The following is a 27,187-nucleotide window of genomic DNA, read 5'->3' as shown; positions in this document are numbered from 1 at the left end:
ACGGGCATATAAATTACGAAAATTGTGGCCAAGATCCTGGATTCATGAATATAAATCACATTAATTGTGACTAAAACATCAAAAACCGTGATTGCGATCCTGAAATCATGAATATGAATCAGCCTACTCGTGACTAAAATACACGAAAGGAATACAAAAAATCGTGAAGTGTTTTGCGATTTTTCTTTCTCTCGAAAATTTGAATTAATTCGTGCCATCTATTTCTGCACCAACTTCTGCCTATGCTACCTTTTATTTGCTGATTGAAAGACCATTCGTAGCCCTATTTCAATTCTGCTCGGGTTAAGGATTGATAATACTCTAACAAATTTCGATTTAGATCGAAATTCGGTCAGTTTTATGGGAGTCATCCCTCTATCAATCTACACCATTATCATGGTTCCACTGTTGCTTATTGCTGTGCCAAAACTAGCCAAAAATTTAACGTTGTTTCATCTGGTCACAGCTGCAGATTTCCTGCCAGATCATGAGCTTGCTAAGCTGACATTACGTAAGTTCGGCTTGAAACATTTTAACGATACGGCATCAACCAAGCTTCCCGCGTTTAGGACAAAAGAAGTCATCATTATAGTTCGAAAACCCGGTGATTCTTATACAAATATGACGTTGATCAGACAATACAACGAGACAATTTAGCATTTTTCGGCTTCTTGCTATATGGGAAGCAGTCAAGAGCGAACCAAAAGGAAATTAAACGCAGGAACTAATGCTAGATTGGCCGTACTCGATGGCGTATGGCTGAATAATATCGTGAATTCTAGAAAGAATTCACAATATCACATTAATAATCATAAGCTGCTGACTGGATACTTTTTAACTGATCCATTTTTTAGTTGGACCTACACTGGTTGGACTATTGTCTAACTAAAAAAACAACTGATTGCCAAGATTTGATGCTAAATTCACATTAATAAACAAACTGAAAATAGACGCATTTACACTACTAATATCTCTTTGGCTAGATTTTGACATTTGTCAGTCGTTCCAACTAGTCAACTGCTAGGGAAAGATATGCGAAGATGCCATATTGATCCAGTGAAACTGCCAAAATTTTGAGACAACCGATACACAGCTTTTACAAATGGAATAAAAGGTTCCCTGTTTGCCTATTTTTTCCTCCGCACATCTCTGACTATGAGGATAACTAGTTCCCACTAACGAATACAGCTCGTTTGATGGACAGAGATGGTGGTCTAAACAACGCGACGGATTACGACTGCATAGTTGTACTACTTGTTGGGTTCTTCGCGATATAGCAGGACTTAACCAGGAACAAGAATATGAATACTCGCTGGATGGAAAAACACTAGCCACAAAACTTAAATTCACCTTACAAATGAAAAAATTAGTATCTACTCGGGCCCTTATTATTCGCTCGAATCAAAACTCGTCGAAATGCCAATTGACAATAGGTTCATCCGGAGTGTTCAATTGTGTTTACATTTTGCTAGCGTTGCCAATTTTATATTAATTCCACTACCAAATATGGCTACGCCACTATCGATTTCGCTGCCGCTAAGTCGGATATGAACTAGGGATAGCCCCTATTTTTGTATAAGCCGGGAAAAATAGTAGATTACAGATTTGCTTCCTTCCGACGACGAATCGGCGCCCATCTCGTCCGGCGAATTCTCAGCGGCTTCATGGTCCTTAGACCTTTAAATATAATGGGTATCGGATGATTACCGGAAGTTTCCTCAAACATAATCTGAGCAATAAAATTTTATGGCAACGCTGCAGCTCGCTGTTGAACAATAATTTCACCACCTGGGCGCCAGTTTGATGCTACAGAATGAACTTTGTTTACATTCAACAAGTTGTGATTCGAGCCCACAACATCTTGCCGGAAGCGATCCAGTCAGATAGCCACTAACGTCAATTAACGATCGATAATCAATCCTTTGAAAGCAGTGGCAACTACACTGTCACCAACGATATACATTTTTTGTGACCTAAAAAAAAACTTGACTGATAGTAGTGTAGCTAAATTTCGAATGACAAGTTACGGCGTGTTGCCAGTATCTAGTTTAACTTGCCTAGCCGCCCTTTCGTTTACTGAGATATCAGTGCGCATATTTCAAACGTCAGATAACTCCAATTAGGAAAATAGCCGATTAGCGAAATCGATTGACTGTCTTGGATCAATTTTCAGGCTCCCTAGCTCGCAGTCATCGAGCTATAATATGAGGGTTATATATTCAAAACACAAAGTAAAATTATATTACCTATTCTTGAATTCATGTTCATGAGCTAGGCGTTGAGTAAAAATCAGCCAACAGTTAAAATGTTTTTAATGGGATTGGCAGAGGTAGAAGTGTGAATTTTCACTTCAAAACTAAAATTAACTTACCTGAACGTACATTCCTACTAGGTCATCGTGTTGACGTATATCCAGAAGGAATAAAACCACTTCGCTTTTACTTGGTTCCTAGAGCTCTTGCCAAGTTTTGCGGAAATCTGATCTTCTAAAAATGGAGGAACATTATAATGCGTGCATTATTTGTATTATTATAATAACCTTACCTCGTATTTGGTTTTTTCATAAATCTGACGATACGCGAGCGTACAGCTTTTTTTCACCCAACATGAAGTTAAAAGTTTGCACTCCGAACTGAGTCGTTGGGTAGAAAAACTTAAACTCAGCAGTAAAAATCATTTAACAATTGCAATCAATACCATCTACTTACTATTAAGTTTTAACGTTACCTTTGAGTTCTTTTCCGGTAAAGTGTACATGTCCTTTGAAATGAAAGTAACATAGAAGCCGTTTTTGTAAACATTCCAACACACCTTTCACTATTCATCGAAGCAGTAATAATGAAAGGTTGCAAACTCTTCCTGCAGTCATAAATAGCTTACCCAATTGTCCGATGTCTTAGATTTGTTCAATACTTGCCGTTCTTGCACTGTAGAATACTGGTACTGGTAATGATCCATAGTGGAATTTCACGTAGCTTTCCGATCGATTTTTTTTATATCAAATTACGTTTCTGATTCTTATAAATGTGAAGATTCAAACGTTCCATAGCACGATGAACATTTGACTTAGAAGTACAGTTTTCTCACTTATTCTTCCATTTCGTCAACTTTCTTAGTGACATTTTGGTTTCTGTACTCCGTTTGTATACAAAATGTTGACATTGTACTGCGAAAAGTCCACGCATTATGAAACAAACTGTTGGAAACGATTAAACAGCTAGTACAGGTACTACCCGGTCAAACCAATTCTGAATTTGATTCGAAATCCTGAATGGAGTCTGAATGGAATCCAACTCAAATGCAACAATCGATTTCGAAACCGATTTAATCGGAATCGGTTTTTGCATTTGAGCTGGAATCCATACTGACTTCATTCGGAATTCCGAACCGGTTCGGCAATGGGTTTAACTAACTGGGAACTAAAAGTAAACAACAGGACGCAGCCATAAAAATTAACAGATTGTCAATTCCCCCTAAGAATGGTTGGTTTCGAATTCGTCCAATGAAGGACGTTCGTAGAACCAACGTTGGACGACGTACAAATAACCGTTCAACAGACGTCCATCGTTGGACTCGTGTTCAATGATTTTGCAATAATTTTTTGTGCTTCTCAGTGGGTTGTTGTGAAATCGCAGCGGTTTCTGACTACGACCACACTTTCTAGGACACTGTTTGAGCGGAATATTTCGGTTGTAGGCCGAATAATCATTGAAATAGTGCGGCATTCGGCCGAATAGAATAAACAAATGGCTATATATCAGGCTCTACCCGCTGGATAGAGAAATTTCTGAAATCAGAGTAGAACTGGAAATACAGTCCCCACTAAACCAACCGTGCATTCATCATCATTCCCATGTAAACATAGACCCACCCCGACCTCAATGATTCTTTCAACCGGACCGTACAGGAAGTACCCAAATGAAATGTCACCTGCAAATTAATTCAATTTGGTGTAACCCCTCAACCACCCTGCAGAAATGTGTTCCCTGTCCAACAACATCTATGACTACCACATTGTATCGCAAGGAAAAATCACTGTCGCGAGTATCGACGATGCGGAAGAAATGCAGCTCACCGATGTAAGAATCGGCTATAAATTTGGACAATGAACTGATTGTTGCTTCTTGTCCACCGACTGGCTAGATCAGCGATAAGAAAAAAAACATACAAACATCAACATTACAACTTTACACTAACTATCATAATCATAACGATATTCTAACCGTAAAGTACCAATTGTTTCTTTCCAACCTTTGAAATGCATACATTTTGATACGGTCCCAAAAACAAACGGGCAGAGCTGACGATGCTCAGTACGCGCATTAGCGACTATCCAACGATCACCCAGGGTAAGACACGTATCCCGGGCGTAAACGATGCGGAAGAACTAGAAATTTTGGATGTAAGTTTGGTTACCGCACCCGCGTGATTTTCCAACCTACCAAACACGATCAATCAATATTATTCCTTGTACAGAGTGCAATGATAAAACAAAACAACAACAAAAAACAGTTCTCCACTGATTCGATTTGTAAAAACAAAAAAAAATAAATCCCGAAATGAGAGACCTGCGTGCCACTGTAGTCGAATAGAAAGCTGGGAGTGTATCACCACCGCCAATTGGACTGTCAAAATGTATGAATTTTTGGTCAAACAGCCACTAACCCCCTCTAGCGGATATACCTTGCTTGAACGCTCCTAGCCGTTTCTTAATCTATCACACTTTGCTATTCGTTTGTATTTGTTGTGTGTGTATTTTGTCGTGTTCTAGCTGCTCCAAAATAACAGAGCAAATGCACTCGCAGCACTATCTCACCACAAGAATTACGAACAGGATTTACGGAAAAACTTCCGAAGAACTATGTACGATAATTGACACATGGTCGAACCGCGCTAGGATTGAACAATCCTTCTAATAACTAAGATATGTTCTCTTTCCTAATTCGGAACAAACAAACCAACAGAAATGTGTTTCCTGTCCAACGATATCTACGACTACTACAACGTCGCTCAGGGTAAAGTCACTATTCCCAATGTCGATGACGGTGAAGAATGTTTGCTGATGGACGTAAGTTTTCTGTTAAAAGATCCCCCGATTCTACCCACCAAGTAGCCCGTCCTCCAACAAAAAGTAGTCATCAATTCTCCGTGTAGCACTTCATCTCAAAACGATAGCACCCCCCGTCCACTGAAGTAAACCTGTCTGAAACAGTTCTTCGCTCCGAAAACCACTAAATCAAAATTATGAACTTCGACACTACTCCCCCTGTTCCGGAAAACAACACCGCGATTGGTTAAAATCGATCAGAAGAAAAAATCGAACAAAAATTGGAAACATATCTCATGTAAATAGCCGATCAAATAACGCTTCATCGCCTTGTTAGCCTCACTAATACCGATTTTGGTCGATCTTCCTGTTCAGCGTACTATCTGAAAGACGGGAAAATCGATCAAAGCACTCGCCTTACCGTTTTACGTTTTCTCGGAACCCTGCCAACTTTTTTGTCACATTCTAATGAACGATTTATCCCCCCCCCCTCCAAAACCGTAACCGGACACCTGCAGGAAGCTTTCAACGTCTTGGGTTTCACCCAGGAGGAGAAGGACAACATCTACCGTATCACCGCCGCCGTCATGCACATGGGTGGTATGAAGTTCAAGCAGAAAGGTCGCGAAGAGCAGGCTGAAGCCGACGGTACCGAGGAGGGTGACCGCGTCGCCAAGCTGCTCGGTGTCGTTACGGAGGATCTGTACAAGAACCTGCTGAAGCCCCGTATCAAGGTCGGTGCCGAGTTCGTCACCAAGGGTCAGAACAAGGACCAGGTCACCAACGCCGTCGGTGCTCTCTGCAAGGGTATCTTCGATCGTGTCTTCAAGTGGCTGGTCAAGAAGTGTAACGAAACTCTGGACACCAAGCAGAAGCGTGCCCAGTTCATTGGTGTACTGGATATTGCTGGTTTCGAGATTTTCGACGTAAGTATGAGACACGCCGGGACTTGGGAATACAGGGGTGTGTGTGGCGGTTTGGAGCCAGGTGTTCTTAAGGACCTGCAGTTGATATAAGCGGGAGGTCCTTAATCGGCACGTGGCTCCCCGTCAGTACACGGACAGGGACTCTGCAGGAATATACGGGGTTCGAATGATGATCAACTGACACGACCGAACACAACACGGGATTTTGATAGTTACACTGGTTGCGGGTCAACTACTCTTTAGGGTCGCATTCCACAGAATTACACATGGGTATTTTGACAGTTTTACACGGGCCTGTCGAATGCTGTACCGCTTCGCAGCGTCGTACACACACAGTTTGACAGTTTTACACTGTATGTAAACTATGTACTCTCTTCAATAGTTTAACGGCTTCGAGCAGCTCTGTATTAACTTCACCAATGAGAAGCTGCAGCAGTTCTTCAACCATCACATGTTCGTCCTAGAACAGGAAGAATACAAGAAGGAGGGTATTAACTGGGCCTTCATCGATTTCGGTATGGACCTGCTGGCCTGTGTCGAACTTATTGAAAAGGTTCTTATCGATTCCCCCGAATGTGTGTTATCTGTTCCATGTTGGGCCGGCACAACCCGTGCTCGTTTCGTAGTCTCACACAAAACGTAGTACCCTAGTAGTATGTTGAATCCACTGTTGACCGTTCAAAAAGCATGTACCAAACCAAGTACCATGTTGTTGAACCCCCCATATAGCCTCTTCGTCAGCCGTGGCCACCAGCGGAAGGGATGCGACATTGAAAGGTATATTTTGTACTTTTCCCCAAGTTACTGTCAATATCTAGCGTACCACTCCCTGTAGTAGTAGTAGTAGTTGTAGTAGTAGTAATTTATTTATTTATGTTCAACCCCCATCCATCTCCGTTACAACGTTGAACCCTTTTGTAGTTAGTTGCCACCTGAGCCAAGCCCTCGACCAGTTTCGTACATTCATAATGTCAACCCTTCCAACTTCCTTCTATGTAGTACAACGGCTTCGAACAGCTTTGTATCAATTTCACCAACGAGAAGCTGCAGCAGTTCTTCAACCATCACATGTTTGTCCTGGAGCAGGAGGAATACAAGAAGGAAGGTATCAACTGGGCCTTCATCGATTTCGGTATGGACTTAATGTCCTGTATTGAGATGATTGAAAAGGTACAGTCTGTCGCTTCGTCTCTCATCAAACTGTAAGAGTACAGCGGAGAAACCGAAGCTAGGCTTCAGCTAAAATGCCTATCAGCCTTTTTCGACTACTCGTCGCCGTCCAATGCGCGTTTTTATCGCGGAGATTGGAAACCGGATCGATATCTTCGCGTTTTGGACAGTCAGACGGACGGGCTTCACAGCGTTCGGTAGTTTGGTCATTGTTTCTGCTTCGTTTTTCTGCTTAAAATTTGGTGTCCCATAACCTTCACTTTGCAAGGAGGTCCCGAGTTGAAAACAGAAATTAAATGCACAATAATGACCACTATTACTGACTCTGTGATGCTCGCAGTAGACTTTAATCGATTTTTCAATCGACGAAATGGACCCGTCATTTCGCAAGATGGCGACCGCTAGAAATCTTTCTATCCGTACAGATAGCGCTAGCGTTGCCTCGTACTGCTGACACGTACAGTATCGCTTCCTACGTAATTCAGTTCGGAACACTGGACACTTAAATCTTCCGACGGCACTCGAAGTAGCCCACAATCCGATCGACGACGACGACGACGGTCAGATATGTGCCGCATACTGCTTTGCCTTGGTCTTAGGACAAAAAACCAAGGTAACAAGACGTCAAACTTTATGGGGACGATCGTGAAACCATCTCAGTAGACCTAGCTCACGATTGGTGTTTTCGCTATCACACTCAGCTGTGCTGATCACTGGCGTAGCGGGTGCTGATCTGACTTAGCGGGGGGTGCAACTGGAAAAAAATCCAACCGATTCAAACGTGGACCTTCCAGTGTACCTTCGATGCTAGGCGAGATCGGCTACTGGCTATGCTACTCAGCAAAGCAGGGTAAAGAGTAGGAAAAACAATACGAAACATGTTTTTCTGGGACTACGCTTTTAAATCGAGCTCATTGCTTGTTGATCACTAATCATTTGTCGCTTCCAAACGGAACAAACTGTTTTTACCACAGTTCAACGGCTTCGAACAGCTCTGTATCAATTTTACCAACGAGAAGCTTCAGCAGTTCTTCAATCACCACATGTTCGTCCTGGAGCAGGAAGAATACAAGCGAGAAGGTATCAACTGGGCCTTCATCGATTTCGGTATGGATTTGCTGGCCTGTATTGAGATGATCGAAAAGGTACACAACTCCCCCAACATCGTCTCCAAGCTGCGCACTTGTCAACGATGCTGCTTTCTCGACGTGCTTGCAACTACCTGCAACGTGCAACTTTTTTCCAGCTCTTCGTCGGCTTACCTAAACCATATCGACGGTCCAAAAGCGTTCGATAGCTCTATATAAATATATTTTGGTTCGAAATTTGTGCTACTATCCCCTCACACCAGCTTGTCAGTTGCGTTGATCATTGGCCTGGCTGGTACCGATCCGGTGACGGTGGTTTCGCTGGGAAGCTTCAAAATACCCGAAACACTTCCCAGAGAACCATCGACGCCGCAGGATTGGTTAAAGCCGTGGCACTCAGCCCAAGCTATAACGATCTCCAGTGGAGAACAAGGAAAACCATACTATAAATGTTTTTGCGGGATTCTATGTGTGTCTATCACTAACCATCTGTCACTTCCCATGGATCACTTACATTACCCTAGTACAACGGCTTCGAGCAGCTTTGTATCAATTTCACCAACGAGAAGCTGCAGCAGTTCTTCAATCACCACATGTTTGTCCTGGAGCAGGAGGAATACAAGCGGGAAGGTATCAACTGGGCCTTCATCGATTTCGGTATGGATTTGCTGGCCTGTATTGAGATGATTGAAAAGGTACAAATCACCACTCTCGTCCGCAACCTGCGCACGTCAATATGATGCTTTCAACTACTGTCTGTGAAGAAACAAAAAGCGAGATGAGCTCGTCTACGTCGACACCCGACACCATATCGATGTTCCTAGTCCAATCGATACTCACCTACCCGGAAGAACTTGGCTCAATGTCCTGTGACCACCGTTACCACACCATTCACCTTCATGTCAGTTGTGATTGATCATTGGCGTAGCTAGTACTGTTTCTAGCGTTGTTGATTCTTTCCGGGGAAATTGCAAACAATCCGAGCCTAGATTTCCCCCGAGGTCGACGACACTACCACAACTGGTACTAGCTGCGCAACCCAACTAAACCACCCCTCTCTAGTGAAGACCAAGGAAAACAATATGGAAATTGTTTTGCACATCTTCACCGAATTTTATGTTTTGTGTATCACTAACCCTCTATTCCATCCGACGAATACAGTTCAACGGCTTCGAACAGCTCTGTATCAACTTCACCAATGAGAAACTTCAGCAATTCTTTAACCACCACATGTTCATCCTGGAGCAGGAGGAATACCAGCGCGAGGGTATTGAATGGACCTTCATCGATTTCGGCATGGATCTGCAGCAGTGTATCGAACTGATTGAGAAGGTAGAACGCCCATTTGTTCGGGAGTGTTCTCTGTCGTCGAAACCTCTCAGATGCAGCTCGTAGTTGGATAGTCATTAACGATTGCTGTGAACTCAACCATTAAAAAAAACCAAAAGTCGCAATGTAACCACGAAACGTTACACGCGCACCAATCACCACAATTTCCGTTTTCAGCACAGTAGCTAACCGAACTCATTTCATTACGTTTACTTAACCCAAAACAATTTCTGGTTTGTTTTCACACTATTTTCTTTACCTCTATCTTTCCAACAACCACTTACTTTCCATGATCCGACCCGGCCCTGGTACAGTACAATGGTTTCAATCAGCTCTGCATAAATTACACCAACGAGCGTTTGCAGCAATTTTACAATCATTACATGTTCGTCCTCGAGCAGGAGGAATACGAACGCGAAGGCATCCTTCATAGACTTCGGGCTGGATCTCCAGCCGACAATCGATCTAATCGAGAAGGTACCTGCCTCCCATCTAGCCCACTTTCACGCCACTGAAACCATTTTTGCTGTACCACCAAGGGACACAGGATATTTGTGTTTTGATGTGTTACTTACCGTTTGTTTTTGATTTTTCGCAACTTTAGTTGCCTTTTAGTTTTACTGGCACGCTCCTAAAACCGTTGTGCGAATGCGCTTTACACATCTCACAAGGTAAGCTGTCGTTTTGTGCGTAATAATCCAACGGATAAAGATATTTTGTTTCACACTAAATTTGAATTGATTTTTTTTTCTTGTTGTACTGAATCAGATAGCCTAACACGCTTCCAATCGCGTTTCGGTCGCTCTGCTCCGAGTGTCCATCAGGCTACACAAGGAACCGCACGATAACCGTTGTTTTTCTTTCCATTCTTCACACCTACCGTCCCACAACAGCCCATGGGTATCCTGTCCATTCTTGAGGAAGAATCTATGTTCCCGAAGGCCACCGATCAAACCTTTGCCGAGAAGCTGATGACCAACCACTTGGGCAAGTCTGCCCCATTCCAGAAACCGAAACCCCCGAAGCCAGGTTGCCAGGCTGCTCACTTTGCCATCGGTCACTACGCTGGTGTTGTCTCGTACAACATCACCGGATGGCTTGAGAAGAATAAGGATCCCCTGAACGACACCGTCGTCGACCAGTTCAAGAAGGGTACGAATCAGCTGGTGGTGGAGATCTTCGCCGATCATCCCGGACAGTCCGCTGCTCCAGATGCCGGTGGCGGCAAGGGTGGACGTGGTAAGAAGGGTGCCGGTTTCGCCACTGTCTCCTCGTCCTACAAGGAACAGCTGAACAACCTGATGACCACGCTGAGGTCTACCCAACCTCACTTCGTCCGTTGTATCATTCCAAACGAATTGAAACAGACCGGTCTCATCGATGCTCACTTGGTTATGCACCAGCTGACCTGTAACGGTGTACTTGAAGGTATCCGTATTTGCCGTAAAGGTTTCCCCAACCGAATGATGTATCCCGACTTCAAGCTGCGGTAAGTATTCGGAACTGTTTTGCACTTTCAATACACTTACTTTACAGGGAAACCCATTAGCGTCACTAAATAGTAGGTGGTAGCAGGGGGCTGAGGGATCATACACTGAAGGACCTGACCGATTCGTTGACAAAACCCTGCTAATGGTGGACTCTCTCTTTCTCTCACACTTGACTTGTAGCTACCTTATCTTGGCCCCTGCTGCCATGCAGGCTGAAACCGAGGGAAAGAAGGCCGCCGAGAAATGTTTCGAAGCTATCGGTTTGGATCCCGATTCCTACCGTATCGGTCACACCAAGGCGAGAATCTAAACGTTTTCTATATTCGTTCATCACCCTGTACCCCTGTTTCGTCTTTGTCCGACCACACCACATCGTGAACCCAATGTGAATGCACCGATGTCAATGCAGAGCTACCACTGAACTACGGCAGAAGTAATAGCGAAGGGAGTTACCATAAGATATGAGCAATAGTGGTAGCAGGGTTCTGCCTAGTTCGAAACTAGGTAGAATTCGGTTGCGATGTTGCTTAGTATGAATCGTTGGGGCATATCGAGCGGAATGGCAGCTTAACATTAATTTCAAGGTTACTTGGGTTTCTTCTACCGGTAAACGTTGTGCAGTGAAATCTTGGAAGTTATCCCGTCTGGATCATAGTTGTAGTACGAATCCATTTCCACAATTCGATAGTCGAATACCTTTTCATTGGGAATCTTTGCCGTATTCGTGCATGAGCCGTTTTATAATCCCATCGAGTTCTTATTTGAACATTCAAAAAATAGTTCAAACGTGTTTACGTTGACAACAGTCGAGATAATCTAGCAAACAGTAATCATAGCAAAGGAAGAGTACCTACTACTTGAGTTCTATACTATACCTACCCGGCAGACCCTTTGTGACAGGGCGTCCTAGGTGCTTCTACTAGAACTTTCGGATTTTCTAAAGTAAAATATAAAAAAATTAATTTCACCGTTTTATTCGCTTCTACTCCATGCTGCTAGTCAACCTGCTTCTGTTGACGAAAAGGTTGACGGTTTCTTCCAACTGGCCGCGACAACAACGGCGGAGTTAGCTTTGGTCGTTTCTGTTAGCTTAGCCGCAGCGGTCTTTGGCAATTACATGAGCTTGGAGTTGCTCCTAACTCTTCGAAAGAATTTCACCCTCTGAATCTTCATCAACTTTAATAGTGCCTCTCTTTTAACAGGATTTCTGGTTTTTGCATTCCTCCAGAAAATTTTCTGCACGGTATTTGTACTCTCTGCACTACAACAATATAACCCGTATTATGATCTTTGTAAATCAACAAAAAAAACATTCACTTACCCTTTCTGGCGACCTAGCAACTTTGGATGTTGATGATTCACGATCTGTATCAACTGAGCCCAAAGTTTCACCGAGGAATTCAATATCAAAGTTGTCCTGAAGCAGCTCTACTTAATTGTTGGCCCATCACTGTCATCTGTGAGGTCTTCTTCCAAGCTGTCTTTTAGTATTCCCGGCTAATTCATTCTAGCTAACGAAATCTCTTTTGTAATGGATCGAACGAACAATACGATGAATATTTATAGGCTTTTCGGTCGATCTGGATTGGGTAAGTTCCGAGCAACAAGCTGGGTATGTTACATCGACACTTCCACTGGAAAGTGTAGACCCAGTGCACTCCACTACTGCCATCGAAAGCGACATTAAATAATCGAATGCAAACTTCAATGGAAATCACGACAAAACAGAACTAATTAGGTTTTTTACTGACACATCTAAGCTCACTTTTCTTGACAGTCACTAGTACTGTTTACATGGACTTAGAAAAATTCAATGGACGACTAGATTCGCTCGAAGTAAATTGCAAATAATTTTTCTCCATGTAAACAGTATACGCGAGCTGTCAAAAATGAACATCGAGTTCATTTGTGACGTCAGTGTAAAGTATTGAATACTTTACGGTGACGTCACAAATGAACTAGGTGATCATTTTTGACAATTCTTCACGATTTGCTTCGAGCGAATCTAGTCATCCACAAATTTTTCTAAGCCCATGTAAACAGTACAATCGAACTGTCAAGAAAAGTGAGGTTAACTGGTTCAGTAAAGAACCTAATAGACTTATCCAGCTGGGCTGGTATTGTGCTGCTTTGACGTTTAAATTGGAAGGAAACAAAACTTTTGCTCGGCGAATTGGGAGGCAAACAAATCGCTTCTGGGCCTGAGGGGAGAGCGGTAGTATAAAAATGCGAGATTTCAGTGTGCATATTTTAAACGTCAGATATCTCAATTCAATTGTTTTGACGAGTGGAGTCGCCCCCAGTCACCGTACCCTAGAAGAAGTTGAGCAAAGCGAAATTGATGCTGGCAGAGTTTCTGCCAGCATTTTATGCGATTTGTTCGAGAAATCTGACACAGAATTCGCTCAAATGCAACAACCGTTTCTGATAGAAGCGGTTATACTAACCGATTTTTAGCCAGAATCCAACCAGGAATGCACGGCTACGATTTCTGTACGCTTCCTGCCACAACTTTGTCGGATGTTTTGCGTGATTCGTGCTAAAATTCTACCAGGTAGGAATTGCCAGGATCGTTGCACGGTTTATTTCCAAGTTGTGCCAGGGTTTTGCTCGGTTCCTGTCAGAGTTTGCCAGAAAAAGCGAGCGAAACCGAATTCGCCTTAGTTCAGCTAACCCGACAGGATGCGCGCAAAAATCTGACAGGGGCTGCTAAACCAAGACTGACAGAAATTTGGCCGAACGGTCTCTGCCAGAAAATTTGGTGACTGAGTGACAGTGAGCTAGAACCGAGTCAGAAAATGAGCCGAAATTCCGACAGGCGCTAGTTAGTGTTCCATCTCTAATTAGAATCGGTTCTGTCACTGGAATCGGAATACTAACTAGGACCAGACAGAATATCGATTTATTTTCCGGCTGGACTTACTGGATAACACCGAAATATATTTTCCAGCACAAGGAGGCTGCTCGGGAGCAAACAGGAGCAATAAATTCTTGCTCCTTTTTCCTCCGGTTTGCTACTACAAGTAGAAAAAAGAAGAGAGGGGAATAACGGAACGGTTTTCTACCTATTTGCCATACTTCCAATTTCTCTTGGTACTGGAACAAACCTATAGTGAACTTCCCACCAGCGCCAGCGATGCCAGATGTAAGAATATTGGCTATCTTGAAATAATCTAGCGTTTCGTCGAGTTGTTACTATACGAGAACCACTCGAATGTGATCGAACTAAAACAAACGTCAAAACGTTTTCTCACTCGCACCGATGCAAACTAACGTCTGAAACGTAAGTCAATGCACGGCCCAGTGGCGCATGCGGCTGTCGACTTCTTCAGCGCGCACAGACTAATGTGGATTTAGGAAATTATGGCAACCCTCAATTCCACTGTTAACATCTAGCAGTGTTCCCAAAAAGCAGTAGATTGGCTCGGCTTGCTGAAGAATTTAACAGTTTCGCTGGTTCAAGATGGCGTCTCAGTATATCTCTCACTGGAGGATAACTAGTGGATACATGTCTTCATTTTGAAGGGATTTGAAATGTTGGGAAGACATTTTTTTACATCTTGAAGACATTATTATGGAAAGTGAATCTGTCGAGCAAGCGAATTTTGCAGAACTTTTGGCATCTTTAAAATTCGTTTTTTTTAAATTGGGCCAATAAGCATACTGTCAAAATACACTTCGAGGGGAAGTTTACTAATGTGGTTTTCGTTTGAAGCGAAACTGAGTCAGTTCCTAACCCCAACTGCTGTCAAAATGTATGAACTGACAGCAGTTGGGGTTAGAACCTGACTCAGTTTCAGGTTCAAGCGAAATCGCCATAAAAAACATTGCTCGTCGATTATAGATCACACCACTAAAGCGAATTATGCGAGTATTGGTACCTAACTGGCACTTTTCAAAATTCACAAGATACATTCTTTAACCAAAAGCAAGGTCCAAAATACTGAACCGCCTAGTTAAATCCATTCCGAACCGGTTCGGGTTTCTCAATGGAGTCAGTATGGAACCGGAACCGGTTGTTGCATTTGAGCTGGAATCCATACTGAGTCCATTCAGGCCTCCGAATCAAATTCCGAATGGTTTGACCGAGCGGAAGTTGTTAACACACGAAATGTGTGTCATTCGATGGCCACAACAAGTAAAGTTGCCAAATTGATCGAATGGATTAACACAGAGAACAGCCATCGAACGCCAGCTTTAAAGTTGTGTAAAAATCGAAAACATTTTCGAATGTAGTTGGGATATAATCACCTGGTGCGCTACTGTCGTCAATTAGTTTGGTAGCTGAGTTCGACTGATTTGACAGCGACTCACATAGACTTTTCAAAATGGCCGATATTACTATACCTCTACCCACCCACTGAGACGTCCAAAAAATTGTTTCAAAATCGTTCAACACGAGTCCAACGATGGACGTTTGTTGAACGGTTATTTGGACGTTGTCCAGATTGGTCCAACGAACGTCCTTCATTGGACAATTTTGAAACCAACCGTTCTTAGAGGGCAGTTAAACCATTCCGGAACCGGTTCGAAATTCTGCGTGGATTCAGCATGGATTCCAGCTCCAATGCATCAACCGATTGAGTGGGAATGTGTTGTTTCCTTTGAGATGGAATCCATACTGAATCCATTCAGAACCTGTTCCTGGATAGGTTTGACGGCTAGTGTGGCGGTGCTAGTGTTTTAACGTGCACTAATTCAAGTGTTTACACAAGTTACATTAATATATTTGTTCGATCATGGATATCTGTTCTCTGTGGGATTAATGTACACGGAAAAACAAGGCATCACTCTCTCTAATAATCAAATTGGTGTTCTCAAATCAGTGTTATCAAAACGACAACAAATCTTGAGAGATCGGATTACATTTTTTTTATTGAATGAGCGATATTGGATACATGTTCCAAGTAGTGGATATTGGATTTACCATTAAGTCCAATGACATCAAATTTCGAGGGTATTGAGGTTACTGAAAAGTGCCAGATTCTGATATTATGATTCAATAAAAAAATTTCTTTGAAAAATACTGCTAACATTTGATTTACTAAATTCGGCTGAATATTGATTCTAGGATACTTATTGGAATGGTTCTATATGAAAATGAGAGCCTCTCTTTGTTTACTTTCCGATCTTTTCCGATTATTATGGATTCGTCATTAATCTTTCCAATTATTTTGCAGCATATATCGAAGGAGTATGATGTTGTCTAGCATTTTATGCAAAGAGTTAAACAGCAAACGCTAATTCGACCGAAATATTAGGGGAGGAGAGTAAACAAAGAGAAGCTCTCATTTGCACATAGGACCTTTTCAATAAGTTTGCTAGAATTGTTATACATAGTTCGCCAAAATCAATCCGATCAGCTCATCTATTAGTTCGGATACATTTGGGAAAGTTTCTAGCAATAAGTTTTTCAAAAAAAGAACAGCTGTCAACCCCTCGGTGCCAATGCGATCTCGCTTCAAAATTACTTCGGAACATTCGTTCCCATGGCCTGCTGCGACATTCATCCCACTATTCAACTGCGTTGTGTACGTTCCCCCTCGTCATTCCCACCGAAAGTGTTTCTTCGGAAACTTCGCCCTCAGTTGTGATTGTCTCTATCAAACGTCACCAACCACAAAAAAGCACAGCTTACCACAGTCCGGAAGCAACACTATTTCCCCCCAAACAGACCAAGAAGATCAATCGATTTTGTTCCAGGAGCTACCTCAACCTAAAAGTTGAAATGAGTTGTCCATAACAAAACCAATTCATCGCATTTCTTTGTTTCTTTTTTTATTGATATCCACGCACCTCGTCTGTACCTATCTGTGTGTGTGTATGTCCCGTCACATCTCGCCCGAACACATTCACCACACGTGTCTGTCCACATCTACCAACAGCTACAAGATCCTAAATCCCAAGGAAGCCGAACAGCAGAAAGACCCGAAGGCCTGCGCAGAATGTATTCTGACCGCCGTTGGTCTTGACCAAGAAATGTACCGTCTGGGCAACACCAAGGCATGAACCCTGATCATTACCCTATGTGTTCACTACCCTAAGTATTTTTTTTTGTTCCATTTCTGTGATGTCTGACCCACTGTTCCACAAATTGTTGAACGCTTGGTGAACCGAAGTCGAACGTCAATGGTCCTGACCCGCTAGGTTATCCACCACAACACTGCCTGCACTCTACCTTATTATACACATAAACACTCTCCAAATAAGGACACGAATTTCCCGGAATGCTAATCTATCAATTGGTTATTCTATCTTTTTCTGATGCCTGCACAACCCTTTTTACCCCTACCATTACCACCCCGCTTGAATACGATCAATCAATCAATCATGACGTTACGCAGTTACAAAATCCTGTGCATCAAGGAAGTTGATCACATCAAGGATGGCAGATCAGCAGCACAAATTATCATCGATCACGTCCAGCTCAACGAAGACCTGTACCGATTAGGCGTTACCAAGGCACGACCGATCAGTAGAACCAATTGGCAATTATTAGCACCAAATTTTGAACTCAGTAGTCGATCATCTAGAGCGTTGTAGTAGAATAGCCGATCGGTTGCAGTACGTAGTGGCAGAAATCCTGCGAGAGCCCTGGATATTCGTTCAAGACCGAATCCGTGGGTTCTCTAGTCAGCGGGATGTAGTCGTCAAATAGGAAGCTCATCTGTACAAAGCGAAGATATCATAGACTACACGAAAGGGGACATTGTGACAATCCCCGGTAGATACGGACTCTGACCCCTCATATGTAATATAACGCGGACGGAACTGTATAGGAAGACATGTACTAACCCATTGTATTATAACCGCAATTGATCACCTAAATCCTGTATTATACATATACTCTTACCTCCCAACACAGATACAAAATTCTGTGCCCGCAAATTATTAAAGAACCCTGTCCAGCTGAAAAGGCATGTCAGCTAATTTTGGCTCACATCCAAGTACCGGAAGAGCAGTTCCGCATGGGCAAGACCAAGGTATAACTGGGCGATCTATGCACGGGTGTTGCGTGAAAATTGCTGTGTTTCTTGCCTCCCGTGACTGCCTCCAAGTCTTAGATCAAAATTTTCAAACAATACTTTTCTTTGATTTGTTGCGTGTTTTTTTCCGCCTAACCAAACCAATCTCTGTGCTTTCACCCGATGAAAAAAAAAATAAATATTTATTACACCATCACAATCTGGTAAATTTCTGCACTCGCCCTAAAATTTTCACACTAAAAATAGCACACTCATACCGATCAACATTGTAGAATTTCACCACAGCCGGATATATCATGAAACCTTCACTCCTCCTACTCGCCCATAAATGTCTCATCTATGCGTCATTTGGTCACTCCTGGACCGCCGCTTTCATCTCTATGTGTATACCGCTTTCACTCGCTCTCATACTATCCTGTTCCAACATACTGTGTGTTCTGTGTATACGTCTTCCGACGGAAGACAAACAACCGTTGATTATGCAAAAGAAAAATATCCCAAAATCTAACCGCTTTCTTTTTCTTCTCCAACCCGAACGTACGATTTTCGCCGTTGTGTCTCCAAACATACTCCCCCCGACTCCCCACAATAGGTATTCTTCCGTGCCGGTGTCCTCGGTCAAATGGAGGAATTCCGTGACGAGCGTCTGTCCAAGATCATGTCCTGGATGCAGTCCTGGTGCCGTGGTTACCTGTCCCGTAAGGAGTTCAAGAAGATGCAGGAACAACGCGTTGCCCTGGAGATTGTCCAGCGCAATCTGCGCAAGTACCTGAAACTGCGTACCTGGGCCTGGTGGAAACTGTGGCAGAAGGTCAAGCCGCTGCTTAATGTTTCCCGCGTTGAGGACCAGATTGCCGTAAGTATTGCGCGCCTGCTTTCGACACGATCGGTACGACGACACTGCTGCCGAGTTGTAGTGGACCACGACGACGGGACGAAGTTAGATTTTCCATTCGATTCGACCACACCCACCATTTTCACCTGGTGCAATAATTAACCAACAACCAGCCGAGTGGAACCGAATCCGGCGGTGATTCAATGGTGCTAAAAATACTCCAGCATCACCTTTGCTGACCAGAAGATATTACGAAAACATTCGCCGCAGAACGCGCGCGCTGATGAGGAGGAAATTAACGGACATAAAAATCATTCGCACTTCCACGAATAATTCCCGCGTCTAATGGGCGATAGAATGCACACCTCGTGCGCGCTGATCGTCTTGAGTAGGAAAAATTATTTATTTTCCCCGTGTCGGGGCTGGAAAATCTGCAAGCACTTTCAGAGGAGGGCTACGAAAATGTTCCGTGCTATTTCTGAAAAAAATTTCTGCTTCGCCAAAATTTCTCCCCATGGCATTTATATAGCACATATGCGGAGCAGGAAATCGTTTCGACCTGTCTGAACCCACCAAGCAGGCAGTCCGCTAGCGTCGCACCTCTCCGGAAAATTCTAAAAACCGCGAATGTCTTGCGTGTTTTAGTGGCCACTCGGAAGCAAATAAATAAAAATATTTTTTCGCGTAGGAGATGATACGATCATGATGAGCCACTCCTAGCTTGTGCGTATTCGGTCGGGTCTGGAGCACGAAGGTGTACCGAAGCGGACGACATCGTCGTCTTCGGTTGCACACCTTTCGCTGGATTTAGTCTGCACTCCAGTACGGTACAGTACAGTCAGTACAACAGACGGACCTCTACCTGAGCTTTACGTGGTCCAACGAATTCTTAGTCCTACCATCAATCAGTATTTTGCCCAGTGGTACAAGTTAATGTTTATCCCAGAACCAGTAGCATTTCTCTAGAAGCATTTTCAAACGAACCATAGTGAATTAGCTCATTCTAGTGAGTGATTGAATCGAACCATACACAAAATGGAAAATCCAACCGAACCCGAAGTGGAAGTTACCTTTAATTTGAATTGCCGAGATGCATCGGATGCATCGGTCGAACTAAACGGTCCCAACCCAACAGTGAAAGCAACCGGACCGAAGGCAGTCGCAAGTGTCGTCGTCGAAGTCGATGAAAACTACTCGCAAATCAGTGCTAAAAGCGGCTCCAATTCTAAATCCAAATTACAGAAACTGGAAGAGAAGGCCCAGAAGGCTCAGGAAGCTTTCGAGAAGGAAGAGAAGCTGCGCAAGGAGCTGGAATCTCTGAACAGCAAACTGCTGGCTGAGAAGACCGCCCTGCTCGATTCGCTGTCCGGTGAGAAGGGTGCCCTCCAGGAGTACCAGGAGAAATCCGCCAAGTTAACCGCCCAGAAGAACGACCTCGAGAACCAGCTGCGCGACACCCAGGAGCGCCTGGCACAGGAGGAAGATGCCCGCAACCAGCTGTTCCAGACCAAGAAGAAGTTGGAGCAGGAAATCGGTGGCCAGAAGAAGGATGCCGAAGATCTGGAACTGCAGATCCAAAAGATCGAGCAGGATAAGGCCTCCAAGGATCACCAGATCCGCAACTTGAACGATGAGATTGCCCACCAGGACGAACTCATCAACAAGTTGAACAAGGAGAAGAAGATGCAGGGTGAGGTCAACCAGAAAACTGCCGAAGAACTGCAGGCCGCCGAAGATAAGGTCAACCATCTGAACAAGGTGAAGGCCAAGCTCGAGCAAACTCTGGATGAACTGGAGGACTCTCTCGAGCGTGAGAAGAAACTGCGCGGTGATGTTGAGAAGGCCAAGCGCAAGGTTGAGGGTGACCTGAAACTAACCCAGGAAGCCGTCGCCGATCTGGAACGCAACAAGAAGGAACTTGAGCAGACCATCATGCGCAAGGACAAGGAAATCTCCGCCCTGTCCGCCAAGCTTGAAGACGAACAGTCCCTGGTCGGCAAACTGCAGAAACAGATCAAGGAACTGCAGGGTCGCATCGAAGAGCTGGAAGAGGAAGTCGAGGCTGAGCGTCAAGCTCGTGCTAAGGCTGAGAAGCAACGTGCCGATCTGGCCCGTGAACTCGAGGAATTGGGTGAGCGTCTTGAGGAAGCTGGCGGTGCTACTTCCGCTCAGATTGAACTGAACAAGAAGCGTGAAGCTGAACTCGCCAAACTACGCCGTGACTTGGAGGAGGCCAACATTCAGCATGAAGGCACTCTGGCCAACCTGCGCAAGAAGCATAACGATGCCGTCGCTGAGATGGCCGAACAGGTCGACCAGCTGAACAAACTGAAAACGAAGTAAGTATTATCGAATTTAGCGGAATGTTCTAGATTTTCTCTTTCACAGGTCTCCGTCACCAGAAAGATTGGTTGGAATGGATACATGAATGTGGCAGTGATTCAACGAATGTCTAAATGCGTCTCTGTTTTCTTATTTTTCTCTCCTTGCGCGACCTTACCCTACCGGAACTGTTCTAACTTAAACTAGGGCCGAACACGATCGCGCTAACATGTACAATGAGCTGAACAACACTCGCTCCGCTTGTGATCAGCTTGCCCGCGAAAAGGTAACGTATTTCCTTTCCTGTCCCGAATACTGCCTTCCGACAAATCTGCAAAATGGCAGAGCAGAGAGTTGATGACTGAGCATGGTCTTCCACCACATCACCAAAATCCAAGTAGAACCACACAAAAAACATGCATCCAACCAGCCACCACCTCAGCGAACCCAACCACCATCACCACCACCACCACCGAGAGTAGATGCAGCAGCGGCAGTTGTTGGAAACCTTTTCTTACGATAATCAAAAATTCTTCTTTTATCGCTACTGTAGAATCAAGCAGTACTCCGAATCTAACCGCCAAATGTTTTACCGTTACTCTTTCCTCAGAGCCGAAAAAGAGAGAGGTCAATACTTCGCTGAAATGAACGACTCCCGTCTCAGCTTAGATCATTTGGCCAATGAAAAGGTATTGGGAAAAATTGCAGCTTTCACAAACCAAAATCGCAGTTTTTCTTTTCGAGCTAATCTCAAAAACTTTTTCTAGCCTGTATGAAATGAAAGTATCTCTAATCAGAATGCTGCTTTCTAAAATTAGTGATAAAACAAATGGCAAATAATTTTTGGAAAAATTCTTGCTGGTATAATTTAAAAATAGCTTCTAGCGAAGTCACACTCTAAACTGCTGTAAAATATTAGCACATTTCCTATTCATACAACTGCACTACTATCGCAACTAAAGTAAGCTGAAATTATGCACCAGTCACACATTTCAAGCACCAATAACACCAACCCATCCTGCTCACACACCGAACCATCTTGAAGATATTAAATCACCACTTAGAATAATACTCACCCCGGTTTACGAAGAAGAGAGAAAGAAATCTCAACATGCACAGCCTCAGCTTCTGTAAATTGAGCGGGCAATTGCCTCCTCCCTCCCATCCGTAGCGATACTAATCGTTTCCATCTTTTTTCTTCTGCGTTTCGTGACGTTCCCAACCAAAAATAAAACCAGGCCGCCCAAGAGAAGATCGCCAAGCAGCTGCAGCACACCCTGAACGAAGTGCAGGGCAAGCTGGACGAAACCAACCGCACCCTGAACGACTTCGATGCCTCGAAGAAGAAGCTATCCATCGAGAACTCCGACCTGCTCCGCCAGCTGGAGGATGCCGAATCGCAGGTTTCGCAGCTCAGCAAGATCAAGATCTCGCTTACCCAACAGCTCGAGGATACCAAGCGTCTGGCTGATGAGGAAGGCCGTGAACGTGCCACCCTGCTCGGCAAGTTCCGCAATCTGGAGCACGACCTCGACAACCTACGCGAACAGGTTGAGGAGGAAGCTGAAGGCAAGGGAGACATCCAGCGTCAACTCAGCAAGGCCAACGCCGAAGCGCAGTTGTGGCGCAGCAAGTACGAATCGGAGGGTGTTGCCCGCGCCGAGGAACTGGAGGAAGCCAAGAGGAAACTGCAGGCACGCCTCGCCGAAGCCGAGGAGACTATTGAGTCGCTCAACCAGAAGTGCATTGCCCTGGAGAAGACCAAGCAGCGCCTGTCCACCGAAGTCGAAGATCTGCAGCTCGAGGTTGACCGTGCCACCTCGATTGCCAATGCTGCCGAGAAGAAGCAGAAGGCCTTCGACAAGATCATTGGAGAATGGAAACTCAAGGTCGACGATCTGGCCGCCGAGCTGGATGCTTCCCAGAAGGAATGCCGCAACTATTCCACCGAACTGTTCCGTCTCAAGGGTGCCTACGAGGAGGGCCAGGAGCAGCTTGAAGCCGTCCGTCGTGAGAACAAGAATCTGGCCGATGAAGTCAAGGATCTGCTGGACCAAATCGGAGAAGGTGGCCGCAACATTCACGAGATTGAGAAGTCTCGCAAGCGCCTGGAAGCCGAAAAGGACGAACTGCAGGCCGCTCTCGAGGAAGCTGAAGCCGCCCTGGAACAGGAGGAGAACAAGGTTCTGCGCGCTCAGCTCGAACTGTCTCAGGTCCGTCAAGAAATTGACAGACGTATCCAGGAGAAGGAAGAGGAATTCGAAAATACCCGCAAGAACCACCAGCGTGCCCTGGACTCCATGCAAGCCTCCCTCGAAGCCGAAGCCAAGGGTAAGGCTGAGGCCCTGCGCATGAAGAAGAAGTTGGAAGCTGACATTAACGAGCTTGAAATCGCTTTGGACCATGCCAACAAGGTAAGGTGATATCTGTCGAAAAGAAAACACGTGTTTAATAAATTTTTATTCATCTTTTCTGCTAACAGGCTAACGCTGAGGCCCAGAAGAACATCAAGCGCTACCAGCAACAACTGAAGGACATCCAGAGCGCCCTGGAAGAAGAACAGCGTGCCCGCGATGATGCCCGTGAACAGCTCGGAATCTCCGAACGTCGTGCCAATGCCCTGCAGAACGAACTTGAGGAATCCCGCACCCTACTGGAACAAGCCGACCGTGGCCGTCGCCAGGCTGAACAGGAACTGGGTGATGCTCATGAGCAGTTGAACGAAGTTTCTGCCCAGAACGCTTCGATCGCCGCTGCCAAGAGGAAGCTCGAATCGGAACTGCAAACCCTGCATTCCGATCTGGATGAACTGTTGAACGAAGCCAAGAACTCCGAAGAGAAGGCCAAGAAGGCTATGGTTGATGCTGCCCGTCTGGCTGATGAACTCCGCGCCGAACAGGACCATGCCCAGACCCAGGAGAAACTCCGCAAGGCCCTTGAACAGCAAATCAAGGAACTGCAAGTCCGCCTGGACGAAGCCGAAACCAACGCTCTCAAGGGAGGCAAGAAGGCCATCCAGAAACTGGAACAGCGCGTCCGTGAGCTGGAATCCGAGCTGGACAGCGAGCAGAGAAGACATGCCGATGCCCAGAAGAACCTCCGCAAATCCGAACGTCGCATTAAGGAACTGACCTTCCAGTCGGAGGAAGACCGCAAGAACCACGAACGCATGCAGGACCTCGTCGACAAACTGCAGCAGAAGATCAAGACTTACAAGAGGCAGATCGAGGAAGCCGAAGAGATCGCCGCCCTGAATCTGGCCAAATTCCGCAAGGCTCAGCAAGAACTGGAGGAAGCCGAGGAACGTGCCGACATCGCCGAACAAGCTGCCACCAAATTCCGCACCAAGGGACGTGCCGGTTCGGTGCAGCGTGGTGCTAGCCCAGCAGTAAGTACAATTTAAACCTTCGCACCCGCTTATCTACTACCTTTCTATCTCATTCATCGTCATCAAACGCGAGATTTACTGAATGGCCTACTGGGTGAAGCCCCGTCAGGAAATATTGTTTTCGACCAGCCATCTTTTTTTTCGCTAGATTGACATATTATACCCAGGAGAACAGGGACCGATGACAAAATGACTATTTATTAGATGTAAAATACCTACTATTACGGTTAACTTTTAATACATTTGCAAGACAATACATTGAAAACGTGAAATCAAACCTGGAGCCTAATTCTTACTTTCTCTTGTGTTGATTCAGCCTTCGGTCATCAGAGCGTAAGAGCGCTACTAGAAAGCAAAAGATTATCCGTCTTACAATCGAATGAACCAAACTATCCGTTCACAGTTGTAAGTGTCCAAAAGTGTAGCTACCCAAAATAGCAAGAGTGTATTTTCCTACATTTCCCCATTAATCCAGCCTTCAGTATGTATCATTTTTTTCGTTCGGTCAACATCTGTTGATTAACGACGATTCTATGTTTTTCTATGTTGTTGACTATTCCGTTTTTTAATTTGTCAATTCATTCACCGATGGTAACTTCAGTTCCTACCTGTTTGATGTGTCATCATACAAATAATAATCACATGCACCGAAATTTCATTATCACGAGCTCGGGAAAATATTCCCGAATTCATATCTGCATTCGAGTCACTACAGAAAGTGATGTTCAAAGAAACCAACATTTTCTTCACTTTACTATTCAAAAAAAATCTGCACACCTATATTCACAAATGCCCTGAATCAAACATAAACTTCAACTTAACGCAATCACTTCGCATCGTTTGACAATAATTCGAGACCATTGTTTGCGACCATACAATTCACCAAAATCAGTACGTCACACTTGGTACTTAACAAAAACCAAACTCTGTGTTTTTTATCTTTCACAGCCCCAGAGACAATCTGCCTTACCCGGATTCGGAGGTTTCAACCTTCCCACATTCGACGACCATGCTTTCTAAATACTAAAACACCAGCAAACGTTATTGTTAGAAAAAAGGCTACACATTTTATTTATTTTATTTACACTTAAACACACACAACCATTCGCGGACGTCACAAAACATCAACTCAAACAAAAGATTTCAGAGCCGATCAGCGTCACACGGTCCCCGTTTTCAGTCTATTACTCACACACAATCGCCTTTGCGTTGACAGTTTAGCAAGCCAGCATGGTACAGGAGTGAGAGAGAGAAAACAACAACAACAACCAACCAACCAACGCTCACATATACACATTTGTTTCAGCCCGGACAAGTAGTATTGTTTTGTGTTGTGTGAGAGATGAAACCGGGTCCTGTGTGTCACTAACAATGTAATGGATTCCCTTAAAAGTGCTTTCGAGCGAACGTCACGCGAAGAGAGAAAAAAAAATCGCCTGTCATCGAAAAAAAACCAAACTGCAAGAGAAGAAAGCAATCCATCAAAACATATTGATAATGAAACATTGTTCTAAGTTATCATGTTTTAATTATTATTTACTTTTGTATTCTTTTTTTTTTACTTTCGCTCTGAATCTTTTATAATTTTATTAATAAAAAATGTATTTATTTTTATTAATTAAAATAACGAAATAAGATACTATTCGAACTATAAAAATGAAAATGATTTAGTTTTTACTATGAAAAACAAATACGCTTCGCCGACGAACAATCCGAATATGCTTTGAAACGACTGCTGCTTGCCAACTGTAGCCGTCCGTTGCTTTGGTTTGCGATGCGTAGTTCGTTTAGCACAGCCCTCAATGAAAACGACATCTTGTTAGGCAAAACAAATAAAAGAGACACGTTCAAAACCAACATCCAGCATCAGGCCCCAAACTATTCAAAAAAAAACTATTAAGAAAACGGCTTTCATCCTACCAAGACCGGTGATGATTGCTAAACGTTCGACCGCTTCCAACTGTCATCCCATTCCTGGCGAGCGAATCCGAAGCACTAGGCAGGGCTATGGTTCGGCGTCCAGCAGCCGTCTTCAAAGCTGACCCAGCAAAATCCAGAAGCGAAGACCGCATAGACTCTTCAAAACGAATCTTTTTTCACGACTTTATTATAAAAAAAACGCTGAGAGAGAGAACACTAGAAGAAAACAAAAGCAGCTAAAACCTAATTCGTATTTGAATTTAGTACTATCCTGTAGAGAAGAAGAAGAAGAGGGAAAGGGAAATTTCTTGGAGAGAAGCAAGCTATTGTAAATGTATATGTGTGAAAAAGAAAACCCCTAAAAAATAAATCAAACTTTATTAAAAAATTATCTGAACACTTTTCGGTAACTGTCTTTCTCCGAACTTGTTACCCATCCAATATCCCGACAAGCGATTTCGTTCATGAATGTTGTTTCCTTCGATACAGTTGTGTTTTAATTCGTTCCTAATCATGAAAATGAACTGATGAAATTCCAGATAGCGAGCAAAAACTATTCAAAATTTGTGGTAGGTAGTTATTCTCCAGAAAAAGACATGCGGAGACGACATCTTGAACCAGCGAAACTGTCAAATTCTTGAGCCAGCCTCGTTATGGGAGCACTGCTAAATTTCAACAATTGACTT

At 44.1% G+C, this 27,187-nt stretch overlaps 1 protein-coding gene across 29 annotated transcripts in view; it reads left to right on the top strand.

Annotated features, from left to right (window-relative positions):
- The window catches only part of LOC131678966 (myosin heavy chain, muscle), a 42,635-nt gene extending 15,743 nt beyond the window's left edge, over nt 1-26,892 (top strand). For 2 of the 29 annotated variants that reach the window (XM_058959456.1, XM_058959428.1), the window contains exons 6-16: nt 4,965-5,068; nt 5,566-5,973; nt 6,356-6,526; nt 10,454-11,049; nt 11,231-11,348; nt 18,629-18,892; nt 20,114-21,210; nt 21,401-21,479; nt 22,432-23,607; nt 23,676-24,581; nt 25,530-26,892. In XM_058959456.1, coding sequence (XP_058815439.1) covers nt 4,965-5,068; nt 5,566-5,973; nt 6,356-6,526; nt 10,454-11,049; nt 11,231-11,348; nt 18,629-18,892; nt 20,114-21,210; nt 21,401-21,479; nt 22,432-23,607; nt 23,676-24,581; nt 25,530-25,601 — 4,991 coding nt within the window. In that variant the 3' untranslated portion in view covers nt 25,602-26,892. Of the gene's footprint in view, nt 1-3,975; nt 4,080-4,964; nt 5,069-5,565; nt 5,974-6,355; nt 6,527-6,972; nt 7,144-8,117; nt 8,289-8,755; nt 8,927-9,392; nt 9,564-10,453; nt 11,050-11,230; nt 11,349-16,935; nt 17,054-17,915; nt 18,034-18,628; nt 18,893-20,113; nt 21,211-21,400; nt 21,480-21,803; nt 21,883-22,431; nt 23,608-23,675; nt 24,582-24,897; nt 24,987-25,529 lie in introns of all 29 variants that reach the window. The other 27 variants (XR_009303775.1, XM_058959452.1, XM_058959446.1 and 24 more) reach the window with 27 other exon arrangements.
- Nucleotides 26,893-27,187: the final 295 nt, after the last annotated feature.

Source organism: Topomyia yanbarensis, chromosome 2 (assembly GCF_030247195.1).
Source record: "Topomyia yanbarensis strain Yona2022 chromosome 2, ASM3024719v1, whole genome shotgun sequence".
Classification (NCBI taxonomy): domain Eukaryota; kingdom Metazoa; phylum Arthropoda; class Insecta; order Diptera; family Culicidae; genus Topomyia; species Topomyia yanbarensis.
This window is presented reverse-complemented; position numbering and strand designations above follow the sequence as displayed.